The 21,522-nt window shown below is 36.7% G+C and overlaps 1 protein-coding gene across 14 annotated transcripts in view; it reads right to left on the reverse strand.

Moving 5' to 3' along the window:
- The window catches only part of LOC18436761 (polyketide cyclase/dehydrase/lipid transporter), a 35,211-nt gene that overhangs the window by 8,720 nt on the left and 4,969 nt on the right, over positions 1-21,522 (reverse strand). For 8 of the 14 annotated variants that reach the window (XR_016043976.1, XR_016043980.1, XR_016043981.1 and 5 more), the window contains 5 exons: positions 19,852-20,272; positions 19,635-19,735; positions 17,740-17,806; positions 13,144-13,371; positions 10,403-10,870 (listed from right to left, as the gene is read on the reverse strand). Coding sequence is in view for 6 of the 14 variants with exons in the window: in XM_088851428.1 (XP_088707554.1) it covers positions 10,403-10,870; positions 13,144-13,371; positions 17,740-17,806; positions 19,635-19,735; positions 19,852-20,272 (1,285 nt within the window). In the remaining 8 variants the exon portion in view is untranslated. Of the gene's footprint in view, positions 1-4,152; positions 4,199-10,402; positions 10,871-13,143; positions 13,372-17,739; positions 17,807-19,634; positions 19,736-19,851; positions 20,273-21,522 lie in introns of all 14 variants that reach the window. The other 6 variants (XM_088851429.1, XM_020668846.2, XM_088851432.1 and 3 more) reach the window with 3 other exon arrangements.

Here is a 21,522-nt window from a genome sequence, read left to right on the forward strand (position 1 = left end):
CTACTTTTTCTGATGATGAATGATGATTGAAGATTCTTTTGAGTCTTCAAGTAACCCTACTTTTTCTGATAATGAATAATGAATGATGATTGAAGATTCTTTTGTGTCTTCGAGTATTTCTTTCATTTTTGTTTTCCTCCTCTTGGTTGTATATTGTGGATTTGTGGTTCCATTGGTTTGGTAGCTTTGGTAATTTTGTTAGTAAATTTTAAGTTCTAACTATGTGTGGACTATCAGACTACAGATAATTGGATATGGACTTATGAATATGGTCTTATGGAGTATGGAGGAGTGTGTGCTATGTGTTGTGTACTCATTGTTCGCAAAATCGCCCGATCTAACCGCTAACTGCCAGGTTTCGATTTTAGGCGGTGAGGGTGAACAACCAGTATTTAAAAAAAAAATTCAAAAAAATATATATAAATTCTCAAAAATAAGGAATTTGATTTGTAATGCATTTTTAAATATTCTTTACATTATGGTAAAGATTAAAAATTGTTTTGGTCATTAATACTCACTTTATAGTTTTCTATCTTTTTTAGAAAATTTTTAAAATAGCTCTTGGAAAATATAAAATGGGTTAAAATCCATTTTTTTCATTAATTTTCAACTTCATTTGAATGTGTTTTGTTTTAATCATTATTTATATGTTTTTAATATTTTAGAAGTTTTTTTTTGTATTCTTTTTTCAACACTTTTTTGACCGCCCAGGACTTGCCAGGTTAGAGCGGTTGAATCGGCCGGTTTACCGATTAGGCCGGTTAAACCGCTTTCAGATCCATGTCCGGTTAACCGTTCCGATTCGATTTTGCAAACACTGTGTGTACTATAATTTGGATGTGCCCTTTTATACAATTATACTTATATTGTTAAACTATGGAGCCATTTTTCTTGTTACTAGGTCGCTCAGGTTCTGAGCGCCCGCCTGGGCACCTGCTTAAGCATTGGGCGGCCTGGACCCCCCAGGTCGCCTAGGACCCGCCTAACGCTTTTTGAAACACTATACAATATTGCCTTTATTTAGAGACATAAGACAAATAAGGGCTGAACAAAAGATAAATCACAGTTATGTCCATCAAATACAATAAAGCTTATTCTTTTTATTTCAAACATTCCCCCTCAAGTAGGTGCATAGATATCCATCATGCCCAGCTTGCTTGTGATATCATCTAATATGTCACGTCCAACGGCTTCGATGAAGATATATGCAAGTCGATCTTTAGACCTCACATAAGGCTTCTGAATGATCTTAGCAGCTACCTTCTCTCTAATAAAGTGACAATCTACTTCAATGTATTTAGTCCTTTCATGAAAAACAGGATTTTCTGCAATACGAATGGTTGCTTCATTGTCACAATATAGAGTCATGGGAAGCTTAACTCTAACACTGAAATCAAAAAGAATGCTTGTGATCCACATTACTTCACATGTACCATGAGCCATTATTTTAAATTTTCCTTCAGCACTTGATCTTGCCACCACATTTTGCTTCTTGCTTTTCCAAGTAATCAGGATTCCCAAAACGACGGTACAATAGCCAGTTGTGGATCTTTTATCAGTTTGGTAACCAACCCAATCAGCATCTGTGTAAACTGCAACACCAAGATGTCCTTGATTTGAGAAAAATATCTCTTTTCCTAGTGCAGACTTGAGATATTTTAATATGTTGTACACAGCATCGAGGTTGGTTTTACGTGGTGCATGCATAACTTGGCTGACCACGCTAACCGCATAAGAAATGTTTGGTAGAGTGATTGTGAAATATATAAGCTTGCTCACTATTCGTTGAAACTAATTAGGATCTTTGACTAGCTCTCCCCTTTCTCCATGAAGTTTATGATTGACTTTATAGGAGTATCTACAGGTCTAGATCTCAACATCCCCATTTGTTGTAACAAGTCAAACACATATTTTCTGATAGATGAGTATCCCCTTTCTTTGATCTCGCCACTTCAATTCCCAAAAAATACTTAAGGGGTCCTAAATCTTTGATATCAAACACCTTGCTCATATAAGACTTAAGATCCTCAATGCCCTTCAAATTATCCTCTGTCAAAACAATATCATCAACATATTGGGTAGTAATTCCAACAGTATCATTCTTCACAAAGAGTGCATGACCAGCTTAACTCCTTTTCAACCTAAATTTCAATGGTGCCTCAATAAAAATTTTAAACCATGCTCTAGGAGACTATTTAAGTTCATACATTGCGTTTTTGAACTTGCAAACCTTTCCTGCCTCCCCCCTTAATCCGAAAACTAAAAGGCATGGTCTTACATATTTCTTCTCTGATGTCTCTATATGAGAATGCATTCTTAACATCTAGCTGATGGAGTGGCCACAATTTATTCACGGCTAGTGAAAGAAGGATCCTCAAAGTGTTCAACTTGACCACCGGCGTGAATGTGTTGGTAATCTATACCAGGAGTCTAGGTGAAACCTTTTGCAACCAATCTTGCTTCGTACCTTTCAATGGTACCATTAGTTTTGTATTTTATAGTGAATATCCACTGACATCCTATGACCTTCTTCCCTTGAGGAAGGTTAGTGATTTACGGCACATTATTTTGCTGAAGTGCACGCATCTCGTCACCCATGACAGCTTTCCATTGAGGTTGTGAAAGTTATTTTGCAACACTGGAAGATACTCTAATATAAGACAAAGCAGATATGAAGGCACGATGAGAGGGAGACACAAAATTGTAGAATATGAAGTTTCCTATTGGATGTTGAGTGCAAGAATGTGTACCCTTGAGAATAGCCATAGGTAAGTCCAAATTAGGACTATCTAAGAGGGTGAAAGAGTAACCTAGGTCAAGAACAGTTTCTGATTACGGATTAGCATTCGAGGTATGGTTGCTTAGAACTTCGGGTTGTACCATTTTCTTCCTCCTGGTATGTGTATTCAACTTCTTCTCAGAATGCACACTATTCCTTTCAGAGAAACCACTTTCTTTAGATAAAATTGGTGTGGGAATAGGAAGGGAACAATTGATGCGCTCCCTTTACTAAACTGTATCTTATTCTCCCTCTGAAGAGAGAACTCATGACCTGTAGAGGACAAGTATGGAACATATTCAAAGAAAGTAAACATCCATGGAGACATAGCCGACCTTAGTAATAGGATCATAACACTTGTACCACTTTTGATGAGATGGATAACCCAAAAAATTACATTTGGCAGCTTTATCATCAAGCTTGTCCCCCTTTGGACCAATGATGTGGACAAAACATACACAACCAAACACCTTGGAAGGTACGAGGAACAAGGGAAAGTTGGGATGAACAATTTCAGCAGGAGATTTTCCCTCAAGAACACAAGAGGGCTTGCGGTTTATTAAAAAAGCAGCAGTAAGAACTGCTTCAGACCAAAAAAAAATTTGGCACTTTCATTCCCAGTAAAAGAGCTTGGCTTTTTTTTTTTGGGTGAGTAAAAGTGGTGAGTCAGTGGGGATTTGGGCCCCTACCCTTTGGTGAGAATGGAGTCAGAGACCTCATCATGGGGCTCGGCAATACTACCGCCAAGGCCCAATGCCATTCTCGTAAAAGAGCTTGGCTGACTTCCAACAAGTGCATGCTTTTTTTCTCAGCTATACCATTCTGCTGAGGTGCATATGGACACATTGTTTGGAACTCAATCCCTTGATTAATAAGATAATCTCTTAGTTTGCTTGACACATATTCATCCCCATTGTCAGACCGCAAGTCTTTAATTTGAATCATATTGAGTTTTAACCATTTTGTGATAGACATGGAATAGATTTGCAACTTCATCTTTATCTTTCATTAGATAAACAGTTGTAAATCTAGAACAATCATCCACATATTTAACAAAGAAACGAAATCCAAACACAGATGCAACTGGTGAAGGACCCCACACATCAGAGGTGTATAAGAGAGAAAGGAACATCACTCTTTTTATTAATATTGACAGGAAATGAAGTACTACAATCTTTTGACAACTCACAAATGTCACATTCCAATTGAACTTGACCTAGAGACTCAAACAATTTAGGAACTAAAGAACACAAAGTAAAAGACAATGCATGACCAAGTCGGGTGTGCCACAAATACAACCTCGTTTTATCAAAAATTGAAGATGTTACTGTTGCAGTCAAGGTACAATCAGGAGTCTCCAAAAAGTACAATACCTCCATTCTCACAACCATGCCCAAATGTCTTCCCCATCATCAAGTCCTGGAATACACAGTGTGAAGGGAAAAAGGTTATACTGAAGTTTAGAGTCCTTGTGAAATTACCAACTGACAGGAGATTACTAGAAAGATTGGGTACATGTAAGGTGGATGACAAGTTAACAGGAGTAACATGTATGGCTCCCTTTCCCTTGATTGGAATAAGAGAACCACCTGTTGTTTTAACTAATTCACGAATAGAACAAAGGATATAAGAGAAGAAAAAATCAGTCATGCAAGTCATATGTTTAGTTGCTCCAGAATCAATAACTCAAGGGGTTTCAGAGCTATTTATAGAGATACGATGCACGCTGATGTAGATATACTTGATTATACAATATGAGACTTAGAGGAGGAAGAAGAGTCTTGAATGGAAGCCTACTGCTTGAGATCCACGAGCTCTCTCTTAGGAATAGTCACCAACTGTTCTTGAGGTTCAAAGGACATGGTAGCTTGCTGCCTCTGAGTAACTGGGGCAATACTTTCACTGATTGTTGCTGAATTTTCCCTTGGAAAGTTTCTCCTTGGGCGTCCAACCAGATCCCAACATGTTTATCTTGTGTGTTGAGTCTCCCACAGTGGGTGCACTCTAATCTGTCCTTCTCATCAGCTGTGGGATTTCCACGACCACATCCACCACCTCGGCCTCCAACATGGCTCCCAAAACATCCTCCACCTATATTACCACTAAAACATGGGAATAGGGCAGATATTTTAGTGTCACCCATAAGCACTGCCATTATCTTGCGTCGAGTTTCTTCACACTGAAGAAAGGAGAAAACAGTACCAAGTGATGGCAACGTCTCACAACCGAGAACATTTTCCCTAAATGTTGCATACTCTCCATTAACTAGCCTCAAAAAAGATAACAAATCTTCCTTTGTTCCAATCTCTCTCTCTGTTCCTTTGCACAAAAAGAACACCATCTCGGCTGATGCTCAGTTAATTTATCCCAAAGACCGTATAGATGAGCATAATAGTCTCCCAATGACAAGTCACATGTTTAAAATCATTGATTTGCTACTCCAATTCATAAACCCCAGCAATATTTTTCTTTTAGGAAAAGGACTCAGAGACTGCCTCCAATAATTCCTTTTAAGGTATTGCAATTCATAAAGGATCGACTCATATTGCTTAGAAAATAGTATCCAATTCATAATAGCGATATCTTCAACCTCCCAGACTACATATTAGCATACTTTAGGTCAGGTTTTTCCACACTGCGGTCAATGTATCCCAATTTTTTCTTTTTACCCAAAAATAGTCTAATCAACCTTGCCCATTCTAAATAGTTATTCCATCAAATCTAACTGTGGTGATTTGGGGTCCAAATGACTCCATATTTGATGCTTATAGATACATTCTCTACTGTAGTTAAGATCTAGTTACATCTCAGATATTACTCAATAATTGAGATCAAGTTACATCGTTTGATCTCTTCAAATAAAAGGTTTTACAGATCTGGTTACACTCTCATATCTAATTACACCCCTTTTTTTCCAGAAAAAAATCAAAACAAGCACTAACAATACTTCTTTGATTGAGACATACAAACCTCAATCCATCCAACTAGTAGGTTTTGAATAAATATTTAATTGGCATCCAAAATCATAAAAAAATAATTTTAAAAAAATCACCTCTATTGGCACAGATACTACTAAAAACAAAAATTGAATTTTAGGGCATAATGATGTCATCTAACCCAAAGGATGATGTCAGCGCTAAACAAGTTCCTATGCACCGTTTTGAAGATCGACCCCTGCTACAGTAATGTACTACAGTACCGTACTATAGTAACGTGCTATTGTACCATCCTTACTGATCGTCAGGCTCTGCTACCTAGTTCAAATTGAACTAGAGAAAAAAACAGTTTGGTAGGATCTATAGAGAGAAAAGAAAATAAAGATGATGAAAAAGAAAGGAGAGAGAGACGTATGACAGATAGAGAGCTAGAGAGGGAGAGTGAGTAGCTTTGGGATCACTGTGACCTCTACCCCTCTTATAACATTAAATAATAACCCTAACTACAACTTCTGGACAATATAACTCTTATTTAGAGATATAAGACAAATAAAGACTAAACAAAAGATAAATGACAGTTTTGTCCATCAAATACAATAAAGCTTACTCTTTTTATTTCCAACACACACTTGATGGAGAGCCCCTCCTCAAGTGGGGAGAAACGGGACGAAACAACAAAATTGTCTCCAAACAATTGTATCTTCCCTGCTTTTACTAAAAAAATTCTCTGACAAGATGGCAAGTTGCATATATAAAGTGGAGATATTGCTCTAATACCAATTTTAGAAAATGTGGCCTAGTATGTTCTTTTTAAGGAACTCCAATAGTGGTTTTCTAAAGCCACACTAGTTTATATGCAAAATCCCATGTGCTTCAAGCAATGCCAGATACTTGCATCTAATTTGCACAATAATGGGATGAAAACCAAGAGAAAGAACCCATTAGTATTAGAGAGAAAACCCTATGGTGATCGCATTGCAAGCAATCCTTCTGAAAATGCTTTTAACATTATGGGTCTGTAAATTTTATTTCTTTCTAACTGTTGTTTCAACAAATATAAAGGATCGCATTTGCTGATGCCCATTTAATGAGTCATCGAAAGTGTAACGACAATTAGCACCTAACATCGGGTTTATAGCTAGGTCATAGCTTGTTGATACCACCAAGCTGCCCTCACAATAGTTAAGGCAACAATTATGCTTGTGGAACTCAATCCCGTAGACAATTATCTAGAGACTTGGATGGTCTAAGGAATTCTTGGATGGTCTAAGGAATTCTCTATAGAAAGAGATTAACACATCAAGCACTCAAAACTATAATAAAACAAAAAAAGAAACACCAAAGTGATTCACCAAAGAATACTCAGCTTGGGCCCATCACTGACAGGTTTGGTTTATTGAATTCAAAACAATGCCTTCAGTCCCTTGTGTGATTTAAGAATAGATTTGACCAAGCATTGTCATTCAATATTTTACTTTTGTTTATTGTGTCATTCTTTATTTATATTTACGACCTACATTACAATCAGATAATAGAAAATATTTGGTAAACAACTAATCCACCCATAAAATGCCAAGAAACCATTTTGTTTATTGTAGCCGAGAATACTGCTCTCGAGTATCTAGTTAAGAGAGACAATATTAAAGTTTACAAGAGGAACCGTAGAAAGGCAAATTAATCATTAAGTCTATCCTTTATGTCTTTTATTTATTTCTTGAGTCATTTTATTTACTTGGGGACAGAGTAGTAATTTCTAGACTCTTTTATGTCTTTTTATTCACTTAAAGTCTTTTATAATAAATGGCCACGATTAGATTAAATGGAAGGCCAGGAATACGTATTGTTTAGGGTTTTTTTATACAAGGATGTCATCATCATCAAAAGCTTTTTCCCAACTATTGAGGGTCGACTACACGAATTTTGGTCCACCATTCTGCTCTATCAAGGACCTCAATAAGGTCATAAGCTCCAATATCTTTTCTCATTACTTCCAACCATGTCCTTTTCGGCCTGCCCCTTACCCTATTTTAGTCTTCCACTTGAACTAACTCACACCTCCTAACAAGTGTTGTATTGGGTTTACGTTGCACATGGCCAGCCCACCTAAGTCTACTTTCTCTCATCTTATCGCCCATTGGTGCAGCACCTAAGTTCTCCTGAATATCTTCATTTTGAATTCTATCCCTTCTTGTCTTGCCACTCAACCATCTCAACATCCTCATCTCAGCTATACTCATCCTATTGGTATGTTGTTTCTTGACCACCCAACATTTTATTCCATAAAGCAAAGTTGGTTTCACAGTTGTCCTATAGAACTTACCCTTCAGCTTCATTGGTATGCAAGGATCACATAAAACTCTGGTGGCACATCTCCACTTCACCCAGCCAGCTCTAATTCTGTGTGACATCTTTTTCAATCTCTCCATTTTCCTGGATCATCAACTCAAGCTATCGAAAGTGCACTTTGTTTAGTATTTCTTATACAAGGGATGTACTTAAGCATAATGGATAATCTTGTTATGGACTTTTATTCAAACCCTAGAGTAGCAAGTGCTCCTTTTATCTTTGATTTGAATCTTTCTCTAAGCTCTGCTCTTCCCTACCTTCTTCTTTGCTAAACCTTAGCCCCAAACTACTATGTCCGCGCTAGGTTGGTATCAAAGCCCAACAATCAGTACAGACAGTACTATAGTACAATACTGAAGCAAGTTATTGTAGTACAGTACTACTGCATCGATTTTTGTGCCGTAGATCAACAACCATGCCTCCACGTAAAGGAACAAGAGGAAAAGCGGCAACTGTAGAATCTTTTGATACTAGTTCACAAGAAGGGATTGCAAATTTGAAGAGATTGGTTGACACCCTAGCTCTGCACAGATGGAGGACCTATTTCAGGAGTATGAGATCGAGGCAAATGACAAATCCATAAATCCCTTCCATGATCAAGCTCTAAGGAGAGGTAGTAGATCATACGGATAAGGATAGTAGGAGGCGGAAAACAATCTCAAGGTTGAGATCCCGGAGTGTTATGGAAGTCTATCCAAGGACAAGCATGGAGAAACTTTGTTCTCATCAAATGGTTGTCAAATTCAGCACGTTGTGGATTGGGACTCACCACCAGTCTTTGACAAGTACCTGGATGAAGATTTGGGTGTTGAGAAAGAAGTGGGTTGCTCATGGCTTTAATGGTGATCCAATCCATAAAGAGTATCAAGAAGAAGATCCTACCATTGGAGACGATTATGTGAATGCACTTGTTCTTGATGAAAAGCAGGATGGATGTCAAGGAGCCGTTACCAAAATATTGGAGATAACTAGTTTCTCAGTTCCCAGAGAAAGTAGCAAGGAGAATGGGGTTGATGGAATGACAATGTTCTTCTTGGAGTTTTACTTGAATATGGAGTATCATGTGAGGTACACCCCAAGGGTTTAGTGACATTTTCCTATGAGGGTTTTGTAAGTTAGTTCAATATAGAAGGTGGTCATCAAATGGGCACTTATGTGACTCCTGATGTTGGAGTTCAGCTTCAACCATTATTTCATTTTGAGTGGAGAACCTCTATATCTAATCACAAAGCGACGAATTGAAGAAAATCACGGGGATAATGCATCTTTAATTTTGAGCCACTTCAAACTTTATGGTAGGGTATTCTCTAATGTGTTCAGGACCAAGTGTGTTGTGTTTATGAACTACAATTATAGCAATTCCCAATGGGCTCAAAACGTGGTTAATCTAATGTCCATGGGAAATGCAATAAAATGACACACCTTGATCTCAAGTCTCATCAAGCTAGAACCGCTTAAAATTTTGAAGAAGATTAATAACAATGGCTACAAATTAAAGCTTCTTAGTCACCTTCGCACTTCTGATGTTATTATTATCAAGCATCCCATTCCATATCGTGGTGATACCTCAAACGATGAGCTGTCGTATTCGAGGGAAAATTCTTTCAAGGAAGGTGGACTGATGCAAGCCAGAATACTGCTCTTGAGTATCTTGATAAGAGAGACAAGCTTAAAGTTTACAAGAGGAACCGCAAAAGGGAAAATTATTCATAGTCTATCCTTCTATCCTTTTATTTATCTCAAGTCATTTTATTTATTTAGGGGCATACGTAGTAATTTCTAGAGTCTTTTATATCTTTTTTATTCATTTAAATACCTTTATAATAAATAACCATGATTGGATTAAATGGATGATCAGGATTAAGGCTTGTTTAGGGTTTTATTATATAAGAGATGTACTCAAGCATAATGGATGATCTTGTTATGGACTTGTATCAACCCTAGAGCAGCAAGTGCTCCTTCTATTATTTCTAGTTTTTGAATCTTTCTTTAACTTTGGATCTTCCCTATCGTCTTCTTCGCTAAACCCTAGCTCCAAGCTACTACATCTGTGCCAATTTGTTAAGTGCTCCCATGAGACCCATGACTTAAAATTTATAAAATAAAATGGAAGTTATAATTACAAGATATTTAAATTTTGCAAAAATAGAATATAGGTCGTGAAGGCAGTCTGGGAGATACATAAGGAAACAGCGTCACCCAAGGTATTTCATGTTATAAACACAATGAATCAGTTTGCTATTAAATTTCTTGGCTAAAATAAAGAAGAGCTCTCAAAAGCTCCGATTTATAAAAGAGAAAGAATCTTATGCTAAACATGAGAGAAAAATTTCCAATTTACCTCTTCTTTCAAGTTGTCCAGGTTGTCCCAATAGCCCTTTGGTTTGCGGTGTTTGTAGGCAAGAGAGAGATTCATAAGAGAAGCTATTTTTCGGAAACCACCCATCCGTGTGACTGCCTTCTCCAGATCCACCCTTCCATGCAATCGGAGTTGTTTCCTCATTGGCATATAACCGTCCTGGCCATATTCTGAAATGAATTTCAGAAGTTCAGATTTTAAAATCTCTATGTCTCTTTGAAGCCCAGGAACTTTGGGTCTTGGTGTTGATCGAGTCTGAGCATCACGGCTTGATGCCTTACCCTCTCCTCTGCTCTCTTTCACAAGCAAAGGACTGCTAGATGGAGTGGGGCTGCTTCCAACTTTAAGTTGTTCCACAACTGATTCCAAGCGCATAGATTTAGCCATCTCCTCTACTTCAACACGATCACGGATAGCACATAAGTTTGATGGAAGGTCTTCATATATTACCTGGGATGAAACACTCCCAATGTAAGTGGAACACCCATTTCGGAAAGTTTGCATTGTTTTTCAAATGAAAGTCTACAACAACATCTTCTCTTTCTACAGTTCGCTACAATTTCTAATCTGCGTTGCAACAAAAAATTATAGAATACAATGTAAAAGACAGCAAAGTACACGCTAAAATCCAAGAACTCGGACCATGACACTCATCTGAAAGATAGTAAAACTACAGGGTCGTTTGGATACCTGAAAATATATTGTCTGTGAAATATATTACTGGCGTAATACATTACTGCATAATACATTACCTGCAAATGTATTGTTACTGTTTGGGTAGTATTTAGATGAAACCTGAGAAATACATTGCTATTGTTTGGCTATGTCACGAAGAAACATGGGAAATGCATTACCAACATTTTACCAGCACTTGCTTATAAACTATCATTTCTTTCTTTTTTGTCACAAAATTCCACTGAAATGAGGAATTGAAGTCATCGTCACAGCATTCCAAAAATATTTTCTAACAATAGCATCATCACCATTCCAAAAAGATTTTCTACTAATAACTTGTACCATTCTAAAGTCATCATGACACCATTTCTTACTTATTTTGCATGCCTTTGGCACTTACATGAAACAGTGTTTCAAAAAGTAGACCACTCAGCGCTTGGGCGGCCGCCTAGGCAGTTCTGGGGTCCTGGGTGCATCACCCAGGCTAGGCGCCCAAAAAAAAGCGAATATCCTTGAGCACCCGCCTAGGCACCTGGGAACCCGCCTAGGCGGCCGCCCAGGGCCTACGGCCCGCCCATGGGTGAAAATGCCCCTCGTTGAGGGTATTTTTTAGTCATTTTTTTTTAATACTAAAGGTGCAAAATTGTGGGTTTTAGGTTCATTTGAAACATAAAACCATTAGAGCCTATTTTAGAAAGAGAAAAGAAAAAAAAAAAAAAAAAATTCTACTGGACTGCCCAGGTTTTGGGCGCCTGCCTAAGAGCTAGGCAGCATGGATCCCCCGACCGCCTAGGTGCCGCCCAGCGCTTTTTGAAACACTGACATTAAATCACATGTCTTCTAACATGATTAGACTTTGGTTTCAACATGATAAGTCATTGGAATAATATGCTTGGAATAACATGATTTTATTGTGATAAGCCTTATTTTTATTTATTTTTTATAGAAGTCTTTCAAATGTTTCTTTATATAATTTCAAATAAACAATAAATTTATGATACCAAATTCAAAATCTTTATGATAGTTAAAAAATGGGAAGAAGTTGATTAGTAAACTAGAAGGTTGGGTAATTGCAGTAGAAAATTTTGAGGCATTGGAGGAGACTAAAGAGGTATCTTATTTCAATTGAGCATTTACTAATCTCTTATGATGATTATGTTGTGTGAAATTTTTTATTATGATTGTGTTGTGTAATTTCTTATTGATTACCAATTATTATTTTTATTATTTTTGTTTTTATATAAGAACTGATGGCTTCAGATGAGGACTACAACCCAAATTGGGAATAGAGGGATGCAAAAATGGATGTGCGCATGAGTGTAGAAATGGATGTTCGCAATATCTGCAAATACTTATAAGTGGAGTTTAGAGAGAGAAAATAGAAATAGATGGGCACTGGAGAGAGAGAGAATGTCGATAATGGATGGGCACAAGAGAGAGAGAAGTTTAGAGAGAGAAAGTAGTAATGGATGCGCGCAGGAGAGAGGGAGAATGGATGGGCACAGAACAGAGGGAGAATCGCAGGAGATAGAGGATTATTTTCTGGATAAGAGACGCGCGTAGTTAGATTACCCGTTAAGCGCGTAATGGATTTCATAGCCATTCTGTGCGTAATAGATTTCTGTATTTTGGGGAAATCTTGTGTAATTTATTTCCATTTTCTTACGATTGAAGTGTACCCAAACATGGTAAATCTCATATTTCCTTGTAATATGTTCCCTATAATAGATTTCAGGTACCCAAATGGCCCCTACGAGAAGAAAAATACAAGGTAAATGTCTTCAGTGACAACAGGTTAAACAAAAATTTGGTTTAAGAAACATGTCATTGAACTTGAATTTGGGCAACATTGTCAGAAACTATACACATCATGGTGATAAACATATTCAAATGAATGTGCACGTCGTCGTCATCAACATTATCCAAGCCTTATCTCAACTATTGGGGGTCAGCTATTGAAATGAATGTGCAAGTATGAAATTTTAATGCAGACGAATTACTAAGTATTGCCATGAAGAGCGAGGTAAGTGATTTTCGGATCCTTATACCTCTTCCACAATAGCCTCTGACAGAAAAGAATTTTTGTGCATTTTTGACTCAACAATATACTTGAGTAGCGTATGTTGATTTCCAAGCTTCTCTAAAAGCCATTTGCCCTTAAAAGAGTCGAAGTCCCCTTCAACCTGCTCAAAAGTAATTTCATGTTCATGTTGTTCACATAAATCTAAGACAACGCGTGCATGAAGGACCATGTATAAAAGGCCCTTGCAGCCTTCCTGCAAATGGACACACAACAACAAATTAATGCATGGCCCAAGTAAAGGATTATAGAAGCTTGGTCAAAATAGGTATGAATGTACATGACAAGATAAATATTTTCAATTAACAAGACACAATACATGATATATACATATATATATATATATATATATATATATATATATATAAGAAGTGATCTTATGCAACGGTTGTATCATAGTATAATGCAACCACATTTCTAGAAAACCATGTTTGTGGTATTTGTACGACCCCAAAATTTTGCACACACACTCTCTTCATCTCAACAATCAATCCCAAAAAAAAGAAATTCAATTTGAACACTAGTTATGGTCAAAATGAGTCCCCTCCAACAACGAATCCAGACCATTCATTTGGTGAATTTCAAGATCTTAACATTACAAACACAAAATCATTTTTTTTCTTTTTCAACATTGTTTATTTAATGATAATAAAGCCATCTAAAAAAATTGGAAAAGAAAAAAAAATCCTTCTAAGGCCTAGATCTAAGCATCTTATCAAAATGGACAGCTTATGATAATTGGGCTAAAAAAATACTTTCTAGGTTTTGTTTCCAAATTTTTCTTTTTTGTGATTGTTCATTAGAGTGAAAAGAGTGCACATTTCAAAATTTGGATCAAACAAACGGCCCTAACATGGTTTTTGAAGATTGTTGTATGATATTACTATATAACCGTTGCATGAAATCACTGCCATATATATATATATATATATATATATATATATATATATATATAAAAACTCTTAAAAACGCCTATAGGCGAAATGCTATAGTGTTTCACCTCGCCACGGAGATAGCATGTCCGTGGCGGTTTATTAAACGGAGCCGCAACGGACGGCACGTGGTCTATGGCAGTTCCGCGTGTTTTTTGACCGCCACGAACTTGCTATGTCTGTGGCGGTTTAACTGCCACGGACCTAGCATGTCCATGGCAGTCTTTAATCCTCACCATCCGAAAAAATCGGACGGCGTCGTGCCTATGGGCCAAAACACTATTCATTTTCGCCCACAGGCGTTGCATAGTGGCTTTCATATATATATATATATATATATATATATATATTAACATGACACAATACATGATATACATATACATACATACATACATATATATAACGGGTGTGATTTCTATAAGGTTGCTACCTTAAACAATCCAATTAAGGCGCACCTCCAAATTTTATCAAAACATGCAATTGTGGTGTAAAAAATGCTTAGGATTATCTCAAAACGTATTTTTATATCTAATTATAAAATTTTAAACTCCAAAAATGGTTAAAATCAAGTAAATTTATAAATATATGAAAATCTTGAAAATGGACGGTCTAGATAATGTGTTGCAAGATGCACTATTTCTGAGACTCAAAATCATTTTTTTTCTTTCATATTCACACATCTCGATGTTGAGATGATCAATTAAAGAGTTTTTCAACATTAAAATAATAATTTCCGATGAATTTTTTAGGTGCATCTTTAATTCTACATTTTAAGGTTGCAATCTTATATAAGCATTTTCCATATATATATATATATATATATATATATATATATATATATATATATATATATTTACATTATATATAGTTGTATGGAAAAAGTTTATAAATGGTTGCAACCTTATACTATAGAAGTAAGGTGCACCTCAAAATTCAATAGCAAGAGTGTCCCGGAATTGAAAAACCTTCTAATTGATCATCTCTACCTCGAGATATATGGATATAAAGAGAAAAAAAAGAATTTTAAGTCTTAAAATAGTACATCTTGTAGCAAGTTATATGGAACATCTATTTTGAAGATTTTTATGTGTTAATAAATGTACTCGATTTGGAATTTTAAATTTCATAATTACGATTAAACATAGATTTTCAAGCAACCTTAAGGTTTCCAACACCGAAACTACATCTTCCGGCAAAATTTAGAGGTAAGCCTTACTTGTATAGTAATGGTGGTATATAGACATGCACAAAGAATAAAGTAGATACAAACAAAGCAAGAAAGATGACATGGATAACATAGACACATAACACCAGCATACATGGACACTTCTCTGTAGATTTGAGATGCAGTGTGTTGCATTAAAAGCTTTGACAATAGGCTCCAAGCCAAAATCTTGATAGAGATCTGAGAGAGGTTGGTAAAAAAAGAGGACACGGATTGCAGGAAATGAAGGGGCAATAGGGTGGGTTCGCTGCACTTGCTCCCTAGAGTGACCCAAAAGTATAATTTAACCTAGGTAGAAGTTATGACAGAAGAGTAAAAAATGAGTGTGAAATGGATCATTTCTGGTCAAATCATCCTTGAAAGGGACTCAAGGAGGGGGAAGGAGAGGGGGTGGGGTGGTTGGGTTTGGAGGGTGAGGGGAAGGGCAGAAGGAGGAGGGAGAGAGGTCTACAGATTGCCTCATTCGGTGCATCTAGTACTTATCGACTCTGGTAAGTTGACTTGGACTCACCATAACCAACACACTAATCCTCGAAACCCCCCAACTCGGGGATATATTTAATCATTTTATAACTAACTATAATTGATTTTTTACTGACTAAATCAGTTATAATTATGCTTAATTTTGTCTATACTTCTTTTTTTATTTTTTTTTATTTTCTATTTTTTAGATTTTCTCTTTTTTCTTTTATTTTTTTTGAGAAAATGATCTTCAAGAAGTTTTCTGTCTGCTCTATTCTTTGAAACGTTTTTTCTCATCTTTTACATATTTCAGGTTGTTTATCATTTTTTAGGTTTTTTCCTATTTTCACCCATTTTCAGGATTTTTTTCCTTTTTTTTTGGTTCTTTGGCAGGATCAAGCAGACTCGGGCATGTAGACTTGGACTCACCATAGTCACGCGACTGCCTAGGACCCAAGTTTGATGACCGAGCCATGTTTTCAATCACAGGGTGCATCCAAGTGCTGACTCAATTCCTATTAACTAGAAGGCTGGCCCCCTTGTATTATGTTCTCACAACAAGCGTCTCCAATGGCATGGATGCCACTCCCCATATGACTGCTTATGCTGGGAAGTAGAGGAAACCATGGATCACCTCCTTTTCTTTCCTTAAGCAATAAGCATATATGACTGAAGCATCTTTCTTCTATCTTTTTTTTACGATTGATGAATTTAAGTACCTTTCTTAGGGATTATATACTATGATGCATGTACCAAGAGCCATACACAACAATATGATGCATATCATCCCACCTTCCACACCCAACAAAAAATAGTGAAGTTGATCCATTCTTTGGTTGGTTAGACGATAACAGACTTGAGTGCAAGCCCAGGTCATGTCCACCACCTATTGTTAAGCAAAGATGAAGGTGATGACATGTATAATGCAGTTGATACGATACATATATCATAGTCTGCTTTCCTTTTCTTGAACCAATTTGAGTTGATGACTTAGACCTACAATGGAAGAAGGAAGTGCAGATCTCCAGGCCCCAGATGAAAATTAGATCCCCTTGGGATAAGTCACCTAAGTTTAGATTAATACTCAATGCTAAAAATTGGCTCCTAGTAAAACAAGAAGCCATTCAAAGTGCGTGAACAGACTAGATAGGGGTCTTGGTTCATGTGACCTGTAAGATTTGTATGTAGATAGCACTTTTAATAGCCCTTAAGATCTTCAAAAACTCTTTTTCTCAGACCCAAGCAAATCGGAAAATCACAACATTGTAGAAATCTGGTCAGCAGTTGATCACATGGTGGGCATCGTACAGAGTCAACAGATCAAGACGTTCACGTAGTCAGAACCAACTTCAAGGAAATTCTCTTGCATTGGCCAGCCAAAGTATCAGCAAATACAGTTGCATTCCTATAGAGCGTAGAGGACAATTGGGGTTAGCCGGTCCTTCCTACCATGCATGAAAGAGGATATTCATGGCTGAAATTGTTCTAGCCATGATTTCTGGTGAGGAAACTAATTGTCTATTGTCACATGATGTCATTCACAGCTGGATATCTTCCATCTCAAATTTGTTCTAAGATAGTTAAATACTGATGGGTGTTTAGGATGCGTCTATTTCGGAAGAAAGAAAAGGTAGAGATTGTAAGGGAAATAGTCATGGTCTACTCAGTTAGAACAGCCTCTATAAAATACACATTTACCAGAAAAACATCTATGCCAAGCATCATCTGCAGGATTCATATGCCAGAATGATTGTAGAGATAAATCTATTTAACTATTCCGATTTCAGCTGAGACCAACTTACAGCATATCCAAGTGCTGAACAAGCATTACAAGTTCCATTTCTCGAAGATTTGCACAAAAAAGAACTGACAATCCATAAAAGGGTAAAATATTTTACTATTCAATTAATATTGAAAGATGCAAAGGGAGGGCACCGCCACATACCTGAAGAATGCGAACCACATTGTTTTCTCGAGATAAAATTCTGCTTATAGCTAAATTTGGAACAAATCTGTCAAAAATGAACCAGAATGAAACTAAATGCCAGCAAAAATAGACATACATGCCCCCAATGATTACAATAAGTCTAAGAAATTTTGAAACGACAATGAAAAGTCTGTGGATACACACACTACATGCGGACGCACCCACATACAAAGTACACAAACACGTGCACACACATACACACACACGCACACACATATATATGCGTGCGTGCACACACATCAAGAACTGGGATTATATCAGGACTCAACAGGCCTAAAATACCACTATGATCGAGGTAAATATGATAACGAAATAAGTGCTATTATTACGTGGACAAATATATGCATTAAACAATACAGGTAGTACACAACACTCTCCCTAAAGATGAAAAATGAAGATCATTTCACTCCCATCCTGCTTATAACTTAAAAATTCTCTCCTAAGTTTTCGTCCTGGTAACTGGGGGTCTGAATTTCTGAAACATTGTGTCTGAAATGTCAAAGTGCACTATTATTGCCAAAATACAACTCCATGGGCTAATATCCAAAAATATCAAGTCCTTCAACTATGTACTTTAATGACTAAGGTGCTGTAGATGCCATTGCATGATTTGCATCTTGTGCAATTGATCCTACAACCGTAGCACACTTTTATTTTTTATACAATTGGATTATCTATAATCAAGATCAATCATCTATGGTCGATCTCCCACATCAAACATTTTTGCGTCCTATCCAATCTGCTTCACCACATTGAAGTATTGGAAAGTAAATAAATACCCAAATACACATATATTTGATAGAAAACACCACGGAATCTCATGCTCTCCCCTATCCATCACAAAATTAATCCAGAGCATGTTGGAAAGGGTCATCTTCCCCTCAAATAGATTCCTTGTAAGGGAGCGCATCCAACTACTGCCACATTCAGTCTTCAAAAAGTACTCAATTACCTTACAATCTCCACAACTAACCACATCCACACCCTTAAAATTGGGCCATCAGGGGATCACCACCATCTACGCTTCTAGATATTGCAATTTCTACCATCCCTTTCGGTAATTCAAGTTCCTCCAAAATCCTCAAACGAAGTACGAACTGCCCTCAAAACTCCGGATATATTATTTCTTCTCTTCCATTTTCCACCCCAAGCATCACTTCCACCATGTAATTCCTGAATAACACTTACTTCCATTAACTATTGAGTATTAGCCCAAATGCTTAGAATGGTAGTTAATTATTGGAAGCTTTAATGGTTTCCATTTTGAACAACATTATGGTGTATTACAGCTTTGAGCAATATCGTAATCAGAATGGAACTTATCTTGACATTCGCATGCCTTACATTGCTGCTTTCATGATACTAATCATAAACCTATGAGCACTTAAAAAAGAAAAAGAAAACCACAAATCCATAAGCATCAACCCAGTAATATTGTAAATGATCCATCGAGATGCATATGAATGAAATAATCATGTTTGAGACCAAGAAAATTCAAATAGGGGTATTAGTTATGGATCACAATCATTCACCCCATCTATCTCTTCTAAGAAAATAACAGAAAAATTTAAATATTTATACAAGTAAAGCAATATGGATCATATATGCTGATTGATTATCATCAAACATTGCAGGGCAACAAGAAAACGCCATGGGGTGCAATCATTATCAACAAACATGAATGACAGAAAATAGCTACGCCTGAAAAATTCTATAAATCACAAAAAAGCAATGCAAAAAGGCCAGGAATCTGCAGAAAATAGCTATAACATTTCTGGGGGAAAAGAATCATTAGTCATGTCAAAATAAAAAGGATGAAAAGAACAAAAGAAAAAGTAAAAAGTATCGCTTACTCAGGCAAAATCTCATAAGCGGTCAAAACATTCCAGACATTACGAACAGGTGCCTTGACAGTAATACTAGCAACAACACTTCGATGAACCCCTCCATTTTCCTTTCAGAAAACAAAAAAGAAAGAAACAGTCAGGTGAGATGCATATGAATATACCTTATATGCTACAAAGTGGTATATCTAGAGGAACAGATAAATATAATGTAATGATGATCTACCAGTAGGTCGTCACATCTACGAAGATGAACTTCATCTACCATGCAAAGCCTATCAAGGCTGCAACATTTTCCATAGACACCCCAACCACTATTCTGTTGGTTGGAATGAGAAGCTGACAAAGGAATAATACTAGAATCGGTAAAATTTTCCTTCATGTCCTTGGGTGGGGTTGCAACAGTCTCACACAAAGCATCTGATAATTTCATGTCTGAGTCAGCAAAGGTGGCCCCAGAGCCATCACCAATATCCTTGTCATTAATGTGTTCTTTTGGGGATAATCCAGTGCGCATTTCAGCTCTACAAGCTATAGCCAGAAGATTCTTCGGAAGATCAGACCTTATGATTCTCTCAACAAATATGGTCGGGAAATTATATTTGGGTATCACATGGACTTCGTAGGAAAGAACAGCAGTTGAGGGCCTGCCAAGAAAATAAATCTAAAGTTTCTATTAAGAATGAATACATGCTTTTTAGTAAACATGCATATTATTAAATGTATTCACATTATTATGAAAAGATAAAAACATATACACCCTATAATTATCATCTAAAATATCTATTTTCAATTATAAACCAACAACTTGATAATAGGTAATTACATAGGAGATTCAACCAATTGCTCTTTAAAGCAATTCAAATAATATAAATACTGGTCATGCTACTCAAAACAATTTTATAGAATAAAGGGTCAGCATCATCTATCCAGAGCCATGAGACTGACAAAGTTAATAAATTGTGAAATAACTACAAAGGCCACAGATTCCCGAAAGAAACAAAACAGTGCCCTACGAGCCCTGATACATGTTCTGCTTCCAGAAAAGGTTGTGCATATATACCCCAAACAACAGACATGTAAGGTATGAAAACAAATGAAGGGGAAGAGAATATAAATAGCGGATGGAAATGCAAATTCAATATCTTTTCATGGGTATGCAATAATGCAGAAATAAAATTGTAGTTGAACACAAAAGATTAGATATGCAACCTCAGGAACTTTTTGCTTTCAAACCATACTTCTAATTTGTATCTGGAAAAAGTCCCCCAATAGCCAAGTATCTACCACTGAATAAACCATATATCAATACATAGTTGATGGTCACTAATTCCAGAGATCCCACAATGTGCCATGTTTCTATGCCAAGAAAGACCAAGGCTTCGCATCACTAAAGCCCTGAGAAGATGGAAGCTCTGAATACTGTTTACAAACAGGTTTAAAAGCTGGAGGAGGATTTTAAGTTAGGTGATAAGATTTCTGATTCCAAGGTGCATCATTTTGGATGCGGCAGAGCACACAAAATGTTGTTGAAAAGATGGTTCTTCTTTCTGAAGGAAATGGTTCTTGATCCTAACGAGTTCAAGTAAATAGGTTTTCCATCAAAACTAGTTCTTGACTGACATCTTGTTCAAGGTTTAGGGTTTTTACAATGTGGCAATCTATAACTCCTGTGATACACTATACCTGTCACGAACAAATTAATTTTTGGAATTGGAAAATTTTTTACTTTACCCTGGACAAACAAACTAACTTTGAGGTTAGGGAAATCAGAAAACAGAACCAGCAAAGGAGAGGAAGTGTCTGAGCATGTGCAAGCCAGAATAGCTAAATGTTAACAGAACTCCAATGAAATAATATGTAGCGAACCTAGGCCTCGAATATCTATCTTAGCATA

The sequence above is a fragment of the Amborella trichopoda genome, chromosome 11 (genome assembly GCF_054954075.1).
Source record: "Amborella trichopoda isolate Santa Cruz 75 chromosome 11, AtrichopodaSantaCruz75HAP2 v2.0, whole genome shotgun sequence".
Taxonomy (NCBI): Eukaryota; Viridiplantae; Streptophyta; class Magnoliopsida; order Amborellales; family Amborellaceae; genus Amborella; species Amborella trichopoda.